The sequence below is a fragment of the Oncorhynchus mykiss genome, chromosome 12, assembly GCF_013265735.2.
Source record: "Oncorhynchus mykiss isolate Arlee chromosome 12, USDA_OmykA_1.1, whole genome shotgun sequence".
Classification (NCBI taxonomy): domain Eukaryota; kingdom Metazoa; phylum Chordata; class Actinopteri; order Salmoniformes; family Salmonidae; genus Oncorhynchus; species Oncorhynchus mykiss.
In genome coordinates, this window is record NC_048576.1 from 68,878,487 (window position 1) to 68,889,878 (window position 11,392).

Consider the following 11,392-nt stretch of genomic DNA (forward strand, 5'->3'; position numbering starts at 1 on the left):
TAAATACACACTAAATGATCGCTCAGATGTGAACTAAAAATAAAAATTGAAACAATTTAATAAAACAAATTTCCTTTAACTATTGTTTTTAGAAAGTACCTATTTTACTGTCCCCACTACAACAAAAGTTACTTAAATACATGTAATTTGTAATACTGTAGACTTCCATTCATTTCTATGAAGGACGGCTCGTTCTGGGAAATACAAATTATGGCATCAGCAATCCAGGGATTAGATACATCATTGGACTCACCTGTGTTGATATGTGCCATTCATAGACAGTATGGGGGTGCCAGCAAATCTTGTCACCTGACCTGGGTATAATCATATGATACCAGTGGTGTATAGTAGCTAAGTAAAAATACTCTAAAGTAGTACTTAAGAAGAGTTCTGGGGTATCCAAAATCAAATCAAATTGTATTAGTCACATGCACCGAATACAGTGCACCGAACAGTGAAATGCTTACTTACAAGCCCCTAACCAACAATGCAGTTTAAAAAATATGAATAAGAAATAAAAGTAACAAGTAGTTAAAGAGCAGCAGTAAAATAACAATAGCGAGGCTATATACAGGGGGTACCGGTACAGAGTCAATGTGCGGGGGCACCAGTTAGTCGAGGTAATTGAGGTAATATGTACATGTAGGTAGAGTTATGAAGTGACTATGCATAGATAATAACAGAGAGTAGCAGCAGCAGCGTAAAGGGGGGGGGGGGGGGGGGGGGGCACTGCAAATAGTCTGTGTAGCCATTTGATTAGATGTTCAGGAGTCTTATGGCTTGGGGGTAGAAGCTGTTTAGAAGCCTCTTGGACCTAGACTTGGCGCTCAGGTACCGCTTGCCATGCGGTAGCAGAGAGAACAGTCTATAACTAGGGTGGTTGGAGTCTTTGACAATTTTTAGGGCATTCCTCTGGCACCGCCTGATATAGAGGTCCTGGATGGCAGGAAGCTTGGCCCCAGTGATGTACTGGGCTGTACGCACTACCCTCTGTAGTGCCCTGCGGTCGGAGGCCGAGAAGCTGCTATACCAGGCAGTGATACAACCAGTCAGGATGCTCTCGATGGTGCAGCTGTAGAACCTTTTGAGGATCTGAGGACCCATACCAAATCTTTTCAGTCTCCTGAGGGGGAATAGGTTTTGTTGTGCCCTATTCACGACTGTCTTGGTGTGCTTGGACCATGTTAGTTTGTTGGTGATGTGGACACCAAGGAACTTGAAGCTCTCAACCTGCTCCACTACAACCCTGTCGATGAGAATGGGGGTGTGCTCTGTCCTCCATTTCCTGTAGTCCACAATCATCTCCTTTGTCTTGATCACGTTGAGGGAGAGGTTGTTATCCTGGCACCACATGGCCAGGTCTCTGACCTCCTCCCTTTAAGCTGTCTCATCGTTGTCAGTGATCAGGCCTACCACTGTTCTGTCGTGCCTAGCTGTGCAGTCATGAGTGAACAGGGAGTACAGGAGGGGACTGAGCAGGGTGCGTGCTCAGGATCAGCGTGTTGAGGATCAGCATGGCGGATGTGTTGTTACCTACCCTTACCACCTGGGGGCAGCCCGTCAGGAAGTCCAGGATCCAGTTGCAGAGGGAGGTGTTTAGTCCTTAGCTTATTGATGAACTTTGAGGACACTATGGTGTTGAACACTGAGCTGTAGCCAATGAATAGCATTCTCACATACTGTAGGTGTTCCTTTTGTCCAGGTGGGAAAGGGCAGTGTGGAGTGCAATAAAGAACGCATCATCTGTGAATCTGTTAGGACGGTATGCATATTGGAGTGTGTCTAGGGTTTCTGGGATAATGGTGTTGATAAGAGCCATGACCAAACTTTTAAAGCACTGCATGGCTATAGACATGAGTGCTACGGGTCAGTAGTCATTTTGGCAGGTTTCCTTAGTGTTTCTGGGTTACACGGACTATGTTGGTTTGCTTAAAGCATGTTGGTATTACAGACTCGGACGGGGAGAGGTTGAAAATGTCAGTGAAGACACTTGCCAGTTGGTCAGCGCATGCTCGCAGTTCCCGTCCTGGTAATCCATCTGGCCCTGCGGCCTTGTGAATGCTGACCTGTTTAAATGTCTTACTCACATCGGCTCCGGAGATCGTGATCACACTATTTTCCGGAACAGCTCGTGCTCTCATGCATGTTTCAGTGTTATTTGCCTCGAAGCGAGCATAGAAGTAGTTCAGCTCGTCTGGTAGGCTTGTGTTACTGGCCTTTACTATTTATATTTTTGACAACTTATACTTTTACTTCACTACATTCCTAAAGAAATATTGTACTTTTTACTCAATACATTTTCATTGACAACCCAAAGTACATTTTGAATGCTTAGCAGAACAGGAAAATTGTGAAATTCACACACTTATCAAGAGAACACATGGTCATTCCTACTGCCTATGTTCTGGTTGACTCACTAATCACAAATGAAACTTTTGAAAATAATGTCAGTGTTGTAGTATGCCCTAGCTGTCCATACATTTAAAAAACAAGAAAATGGTGCCGCCTGCTTAAGGAATTTGAAAGGATTTATACTTCTACTTTTGATACTTAAGCATATTTTAGCTATTACATTTACCTTTGATACTTAAATATATTTAAAACCAAATACTTTTAGACTTTACCTCAAGTAGTATTTTACTGGGTGACTCACTTTTACTTGAGTAACTTTCTACTAAGGTATCTATACCCTTACTCAAGTATGACAATTGGGTACATTTTCCACCACTGTATGATGCACTGATTTCTGTCTTTTGATTTCACATTACTCATACATCTTTACAACATCTGGATAGGTGAAACGAGTCAAACTTACAAATGGGGCTTTAATCATCTACACTGATACTAAATGAGTTGTGATAGTTTGATGTTCTCCAATGAATCCAGCACTACAGACGAACTAGACATTTATACGGCAGAAGGAGGCTCTGTGTGTGTTGTGTGTTAGGATGTTGTGCATACCATCTCCTACTTCACTTCCCTCAAAAAAAAATCTGTTTTCTCACACAAACACCATTCAAGCACAAAAACATTGGAATAGTATGCCAAATTTGAAAATACAGAAGGGCACAGTTGAGTTAAAATAGTTTTTATAAAAACTGAACATGCTACTCTTGGCTTTCACACAGACAAAAGAAATACTGTACTAATGTCACTTACTATTACTAATGTCAATGAGAATATTTCTCCTGAAGCTCAGGGAAATGATTTGTTTCTATAGTACTATAAAGACGAATCCAAACTTTGAAGATGGTACAAGTGCTTTTTGTTGTTAAATAGACTGGGAGACCTTTCAGATTTGGTGGCTGGATTTAACACTGACCCATATGAATCTGATGCCCACAGAAATAAAAGTCACAACAAAGTACACAATGAAAAGAGACACCAAGGTAAACAGGTAAGAATATACTGTCTTAGCAACTACAAGAAAGAATACTAACAGCTGTTTCCATTGAAATAAGGCAAATAAGGCATTTCAAACTGTCAAAACCATTTGCCGGTTTTCAAAATTAAAGTGACTTTGAATTTAAATTTAGATGACCAGAAGAAAGAACACAAATAATATAGTCTAGTAACAATACATTCTACTAGTGCATTATGGATTATGAAAACTGACCTTGAAAATTCATGAAAGCTAATACTTCAATTATATGTATTCAACATAATCGTGGTCAATTGCATTAGTCTTGATTTGACCCTCTGTAACTTTGATGCTGTTTTTATTTAGCAAAAGGAGGTTAGTGTCAGAGAAAGTACATGCAGTATGCAAATGAATTCATTTCACTGAGAGAATTAGAATACTGTAACTACATTAGAATATAACATTTTACAACAATGTTAAATATAATCTAAAAACTTCTATTAGCAATTTCACACAGAAAGTAGTGTGTTTCATCATTTGCAACAAACACAATTTGTTGCAAACACATTAAGTGTTGAAATGTATTCATTCTGTCACTAAGGTTAAGGCATTCATTCAGTATTTTGGACTGTGTCATGCCAAGTGTGACAGACCAATACCACGGCAACTAGACTTAATTTACAGATAAAATTGAGTCAATAAACACTATCGTTGTCTTGGAAAAAGGAGCACAACTACAAGTCTTGCCCTGATAAAACACTTCTAGAAGTTTCAACCATAATATTCTGTAATAGTAAAAAAGTTTGAATAATTGATTGGATATATATATATATAGTGCTTTTCTACCAACCGAGGTACTCCGGGAGCTTTACATAGTAGAGGGAAACTCACCTCATCCACCATCAATGTGCGGCACCCACCTGGGTGATGCCCGGTGACCATTTTTGTGCCAGAACGCTCACCACACATCAGCTAAAAGTAGCAAAAAAGTTAAATATTTCTTAACTTTAAATATGTAAAAAATGTTGGGAAACATCTTCATGATCTGCTCCAGGGACTCCAGGACACAAATCTGGCTTTGAATATAAAAACAAAAACTCCATATTGGCTTCATAGTAGGCAGACGGCTGCCAGGTAGAGTTCCTGTGTAAAACGGGTCAGCGCCAAAGTCATGTCTCTATGGAAACAGACACGAACACTCAATGCACTGACGACAGAGTACAGAATACTCTCACAGCAGCAACTTTCTCTCCCAGCCAACACTATTCATCAACAGGCAAGACTATCATCCAGGTTTCACTGAGAAGGAATGATGTCTTCCTCTCTGTAGCCAGGGAACCGTAGATGTCCTGACAATTCTAAATTGGGTGTATGAAAAGAGTACTGGGACATAGGCAGGTAGCAGCTTGTCCTTTTCACCCCAATTAGGAAGACTTTCCCCCCCCCAAAAAGAGAAGCATGACGCTTATCAGATAAGTGCGGCACTAGTTCAGGTAGATATGCGTCATGCTTTGCCCTTGCTCTTAGCCAAGGCCATGCGCTCGGACACAGTCTTGATGGGGACCCCCTTACCGGACACCTTGACATGGATGAAAAGGGTGGATGGAGAGAGGCTGGAGCCATCTGCCTTCAGCAAGTGGACATGGCGGTAACCTAGAGAAATAGACTCACTGGTGTCAGTGTCACCTCACAGACACACTAGCTACACAAACACCCCTACAATACAGACACAGTAACCTAGTACCTGTACGGAGGCTGGTGAAGGGCAAGGTGTACTGGCCCACAAAGTCGTTCTTGGCTTTGTGGTCATGGTCTTCCACTACAAAGCGTACCAGGGCCAGCTCAGGAACCTGCAGCTGGAAGCTCAAAGTGCTGTCCCAGCGTGGGTTAAAACCTGCAGGGGGCATAGGAGAGCTGTCAGACACTGCCATCCAACACCATTCACAGCCTGAAACTACTCACCAGACCGGGATAATGGCACTCTACACGAGAAGTATCATTTTCTGGTACTCGCATGTCTCAGAAAATTGTACTGAGCAATGATAATGGAGTAGCTGGGGTATCTATCATGTTTAATTATCATTATGGTAAAAATAAATATGGGAGTACGGAATAACGTTCCTGATCAATTTCCTGTGTGGAATAGTGCCATAGGTGGTGGGAGTCATACAGGTGCCCTGGAATACTTATGTTATTTCATGGTAAAAAATAATTCCTAATACTATTATGTTCTTCTAATTCTATTTCTAATATGGTTCATATGTGAACTCAAGGGTGTATACAACCCTCGTGATCCATTTCTTGAATGGGAGTATAATAGATGTGCAATAGATGAGTGGAAGGTCACCATTGTTGTCGATTCGGTGGGTTTTGTCTCTGGAATTATCAATGGCCACCCCGTGAATTTCCACCCACACCTGCGGGTCCACAATGGAGTTGGGCTTTTCTGTGTTGATCTTAGGCAGCTGCTGTGCTGATAATATCTGAACACAAAATCACCCCAATTACTTTTTTTGCCTTTGTAAATAAAACTCTAATATGAAAATGATTCAAATTATTTTGCAAAATGACTAATAAGGTGAAGTAGTTTACTACCTTGGTCTGCTTCCATAACACTGCTAACTAAAATGTGCCCTACTATTCCAACAAGGCAGTTACCACATATAAACCACCACAACAGAATCTGATTCCCAGCAGGTTTCTCACCCGTATGGTGAGCTGAGTTGGGATGTGTCCTGGCCCACCTCCTGTGATCTCTGGGTTGAAGCTGGAGCTGGGGCTGCACAGGAAGCTGGGCTTGAGGACGTATCCACAGCGGCCGTTAGGCAGGAAGCGGCCCTGGTTCAGATCCATCTGCTCCCCTGGAGTCTGGAAATTCAGAGCCACTGCAGAGAGAGAGAGGGAGGACAGACAGGGGTGTGAAAAGAGACAACAACTACTCATAATAACTAACCTCACACTTTGCAGCCTGGTAAAGTGTGTTCTGTTGTTCACCCCTGTGAGTAGAGAGCCGGGGACAGGGCTGAGTAGAGAGCCTGGGACAGGGGTGAGTAGAGAGCCGGAGACAGGGGTGAGTAGAGAGCCGGAGACAGGGGTGAGTAGAGAGCCGGAGACAGGGGTGAACAACAGAACACACTTTACCAAGCAGCAAAGTGTGAGGTTAGTTATTATGACTACTGAAGTGAGGAATAGGAGGCAAATACCTAACATTTGCAATGCTCTCAGAGGAGGCCCAATGTAAAATAGCTTTCCATCTCCTGGGACTTCCAGGCTAGATAATGTTAAATAAATGAGCCACCTGTACCAACTCCCTCCTCCATCCCACCTCCCACACCCCCTCCAGCCCAGAGTGCTGACCCATCGAGCAGCCGCCGTTCCACATATCCTGGGGGTCGTAGTTGGAGGATTGGAGGCGCTGCCCGGAGGGGTAGATCCGGCTCAGCTGCCTGCTGTTGTGTCTGACAAACAGCTTTCCTGGAAGGTGATGAGAGGACAGGGTAAGAGATCCACTACAGTACCTCAAACGCATATAAAAAAGACAGACACACACAAATATGCACGACAACATGATGCACAAATGCACCCATGTATACAAGGACTCTCTCTACAAATACAGTGCCAGTAAGAACTATGAGTCGGATCTAATCAGGAACTGATTCACAGAAAACTGTTCTGTTCGAGTTATGTCTTCCTAAGCCCCTTGCCTGTGTCCTTGATGTGTTTGAGGGCGTCATTCTCATTGAAGGATGACAGCTCATCGGGTGGTTTCTGGGCAGAGTGTTGGAACCCGCGGAAGGGGACACTTCGACAGTACACCACCAGTTCAGACAGCTCTGGGCTCAGCTTAGATGAGACCGCCTGAGCCAGAAACACAGAGTGCACATGAGAAAAGCTTGATATATTGTATGTTCCTGATACATTTCTGTAGACTTAGTGCCGCCTCAGTTACATGGAAGGTAAATGTGTAGCACCTTGGCAGGGTCCTTTTTGTCCTTTTTGTTTCTGCTTGATGCCTCGTCGTCCGAGCTGGTATCAAAGCTGCTGGTTTTCCCCAGCTGGTTCAGGTGCTGAACATCCTTCTTCCCCTTCACCAGGATACGACCCCTAAGCTCCTGCAGAGGGAATAAAGAGATGCTTCAAAACATATGTAAATATTCCTGTTAGTATTCCACAATCGTTCCATAAACATGCGAGGGATGGGAGAGAGAGGAGAAAAATACAACAGGTTTCTTATGCAGTAAGGGACAGGGGTGACTAGAGAGCCGGGGACAGGTGTGTGTAGAGAGCTGGGGACAGGGGTGACTAGAGAGCCGGGGACAGGGATGAGTAGAGAGCTGGGGACAGGGGTGACTAGAGAGCCGGGGACAGGTGTGACTAGAGAGCCGGGGACAGGTGTGTGTAGAGAGCTGGGGACAGGGGTGAGTAGAGAGCTGGGGACAGGGGTGAGTAGAGAGCTGGGGACAGGGATGAGTAGAGAGCTGGGGACAGGGGTGACTAGAGAGCCGGGGACAGGGGTGACTAGAGAGCCGGGGACAGGTGTGTGTAGAGAGCCGGGGACAGGTGTGTGTAGAGAGCCGGGGACAGGTGTGTGTAGAGAGCCGGGGACAGGGGTGAGTAGAGAGCTGGGGACAGGGGTGAGTAGAGAGCTGGGGACAGGGGTGAGTAGAGAGCTGGGGACAGGGGTGAGTAGAGAGCTGGGGACAGGGGTGAGTAGAGAGCTGGGGACAGGGGTGAGTAGAGAGCTGGGGACAGGGGTGAGTAGAGAGCTGGGGACAGGGGTGAGTAGAGAGCTGGGGACAGGGGTGAGTAGAGAGCTGGGGACAGGGGTGAGTAGAGAGCTGGGGACAGGGGTGAGTAGAGAGCTGGGGACAGGGATGAGTAGAGAGCTGGGGACAGGGGTGAGTAGAGAGCTGGGGACAGGGGTGAGTAGAGAGCTGGGGACAGGGGTGAGTAGAGAGCTGGGGACAGGGGTGAGTAGAGAGCTGGGGACAGGGGTGAGTAGAGAGCTGGGGACAGGGGTGAGTAGAGAGCTGGGGACAGCGATGAGTAGAGAGCGGGGGACAGGGGTGAGTAGAGAGCCGGGGACAGGGATGAGTAGAGAGCTGGGGACAGGGGTGTGTGTCGTACCTCAGGAGAGGGCAGGTCCTTCAGAGGGTGGTCTTTGAGGGGCTTGGTGAGCAGCCTCTTGCCCAGGATGGTGCGCAGGTGCCTGGCCATGACTGTCTGCTGCTCCACAGTACAGTGGTTCTCAAGGGACAGGATCAGGGGGTATGGGGAGGCCTAAAGGAAGAAACAAGGGTTGGTTCATAAGAGGCCACTCATTAAAATGTAAGAGAAACCATAAGCTCATTAGGAAATAAGCCAGGGTTTATTCTGGACTACACTGAGGCCAAGAAGCTGTTGGACAGTCTTATTAGACTCTGAGCCAAGACTATGACTGTATCTTGAACTGCATGTTTGGCAGCGGCAGAAAGTCAACAGTCTAGATTGGTTTTCAGCCACTGGCCTGCTGCCATTTACTTGTTAACTCTATTTTGTTGAGATGAGGAATATTTTGCTTTCCATAAAGAGTCACATACGGAAGACATATGGGCAGAAGGAGAAACATTTGGCCTCCCTATAAACCACACAACCATCTGTCCATCATCTCCCCCAACCCACTAAGAGGGTCTCACAGGTCAGGTGGGCTCCCTTTTTGTTGTATTTATTTTATTGTTGTAATTTTTGTAATAAATTGCTCACCTTGAAGGCATACTGGGCGATGGTCTCGATTACCTCTTTGAAGGGCACCTTAGAAGTAAGGGTGTGTCCATGGTAGATGACAGGCTCTCCTTTGTCCCCGTCCCAACAATCCAGCTCCACACATCGACAGCCCTGGTTCAGAGCTCTGGTTCACACAGTACAGGTTCTTAGTGTGCGCGTGCATGCGGGTTTATGTGTTTTGCGTCTACGCGCATGCATATGTATGTTTGTGTGTGCGCACGTGTGTGCATTCAATACCTGATGTATGGCTCGGCGCTGCTGGCGCTGGTGACCTGGTCCTTGGTGAGGTAGGTGTTGTGTGAGGATGAGATGAAGTAGTGGGCCAGAGGTCTGGTCATGTCCTGGTGCACCCTGGCGTGGTCGGGGTTAAACACATCGTTCTCCTGGGACAGCATGTACACGGTGAAACCATTCTGGGTCATGAACTGGTTGTTCTGGGCTGCAGGGAAGAGGAGCACATCAAACCATCAACCTTTTCTGAGGGTTATGAACAGGAAGAGACGGGTACAGACATGCTCATACGATTGTGGGGAAATAAAGTCAGGTGCGGAACTGGCCCTGAATCTGCAGCACTTAAATCATGTAAAACGTAAATGCATAAAACATTCAGATGAATGAAAGCACAGCGAATATAAGGAATGTGGTATAAAAAGATGTGAAAATGTATGCACTCTGGATTAGTCGCTCTGGATAAGAGCGTCTGCTAAATGAATAAAATGTGAAATGTTAGGTCAGAAAAATCCAAGGCTAAAAGGATGTTCCCGTGTTCCTTCGGGCCTACCCCAGTCGTTGAGCTCGTAGGTGCGGATGAGGCTCTGAGCGTGGATCAGTGACGCGTCCTCCCCCTGGTCTCCCAGGAAGTCTCTCAGCTCAGCGGTGGACAGAACACAGCCGTTACCAGAGTAGTGTCTGAACACCGCGTCCAGCTCCGGCCGCCTCATCAGGTCCCTGCAGAACTCCTCGATCTCTACGTGGTCCAGACGGCCGTCACACGACCGGTCAGCTTTCTGAGAGAGGGACGGAGGAGAGGGACGGGCGGACGAATAGAGGAGAAGGAGGGACAGACAGAGAGGAGAGGGAGGGAGGGACAAAGAGACAGATGGGCGAACGGACGGGCGGACAGACAGAGAGACCTTGGTTAAGGCTGATCTGATTAAAAACACTAAACATTCACAACCCCTCCACGCATTTTCAAAGTAGTTCCCTAAAAACAGAGAGCTAGATCAAAGTTAATATCTTCAATTCTTATAGGTGAGCCACGTTTATATTATCAAATGCCCAGCAACCCCATCCACTCCCATAATTCATACCATATAGACAAACATACACTCCACACATACTGCACTTGGTTTGATATTCAGTCTCTGAGGAGAGGGCTGGGCAGGGTTGGAGAAGAAATCACATGGCGAAGGAAGGAGCAGGAAAACAACTGAACATTAAGGGAGAGGGGAGCTGAGAGACGTAGCTAGCGGTAATCCTCAACTATGGAGAAATGACTGGCTGCCTGATCATTTGAGAAGGGGATGGGGAGAGGGGGAGAAAGGAGAGGGGGAAGATGGAGGAAGAGGGAGATGGGGGAGGACAAGACCTTCAGGGGAGACAGAAAGACAGCAGTAGAGAGAAGAGGGCGGAGGAGAGAGAGAATGAGTGTGTGAGTGAGAGAGTGAGAAAGAGAGCGAGGGGCCTCCTGGTTGGCTTGCCACTGGGTTGGTAATTGAACACAGACTCCAGGCTGGGAGAGAAACGCAGCCCCGAACAGCACACTGGGTAAACAATGGCCTTCAACCAACAACATCTTGCTCACACACATACGCACACACCCATGAAGTCAAGGCCTATACACATGAAACATTAACGTACATGCATACTGAATGCTGCCCACACACACAGCATGTGCTCACCTTGAATAGCGAGCGTGCGTACTGTTCATTCAGGTCTATGTTGATCATCTGCAGCAGGCGTTTGACCTCGTCGTAACTCATCTTCCCATCGTCGTTCTCATCAGCCCGTCTCAGGTAGCCACGGATCCAGGTGTGGGGGGTTAAGGAGAGTAACCAGGGGAGCATACTGAACCTCTAACCCGAAACACATCCTTAAAAGTACATATACTATGGTATATACACAAAACACATCTATACATACAAGCAGAGTTGATGCACATGCATACTGTATATAGGCACATTACAGCCCACATCCAACTATGGGTAAGGGTCAATTGCATCATTTCTTAATTTACAGCAATCCAGGAATCAATTGTGTAACCAACCG

The 11,392-nt window shown here is 46.0% G+C and overlaps 1 protein-coding gene across 2 annotated transcripts in view; it reads right to left on the reverse strand.

Annotated features, from left to right (window-relative positions):
• Window positions 1–3,070: 3,070 nt before the first annotated feature.
• The window catches only part of LOC110538951 (1-phosphatidylinositol 4,5-bisphosphate phosphodiesterase delta-3-A-like), a 28,914-nt gene continuing 20,592 nt past the window's right edge, over window positions 3,071–11,392 (reverse strand). The window contains exons 4-16 of one of the 2 annotated variants that reach the window (XM_036938192.1): window positions 11,026–11,155; window positions 9,906–10,131; window positions 9,362–9,563; window positions 9,104–9,248; window positions 8,489–8,641; window positions 7,333–7,473; window positions 7,066–7,219; window positions 6,719–6,835; window positions 6,068–6,246; window positions 5,709–5,844; window positions 5,106–5,255; window positions 4,934–5,014; window positions 3,071–4,538 (exon numbers count right to left, since the gene is read on the reverse strand). In XM_036938192.1, coding sequence (XP_036794087.1) covers window positions 4,531–4,538; window positions 4,934–5,014; window positions 5,106–5,255; window positions 5,709–5,844; window positions 6,068–6,246; window positions 6,719–6,835; window positions 7,066–7,219; window positions 7,333–7,473; window positions 8,489–8,641; window positions 9,104–9,248; window positions 9,362–9,563; window positions 9,906–10,131; window positions 11,026–11,155 — 1,822 coding nt within the window. In that variant the 3' untranslated portion in view covers window positions 3,071–4,530. Of the gene's footprint in view, window positions 5,015–5,105; window positions 5,256–5,708; window positions 5,845–6,067; window positions 6,247–6,718; window positions 6,836–7,065; window positions 7,220–7,332; window positions 7,474–8,488; window positions 8,642–9,103; window positions 9,249–9,361; window positions 9,564–9,905; window positions 10,132–11,025; window positions 11,156–11,392 lie in introns of both variants that reach the window. The other variant, XM_036938191.1, reaches the window with a different exon arrangement.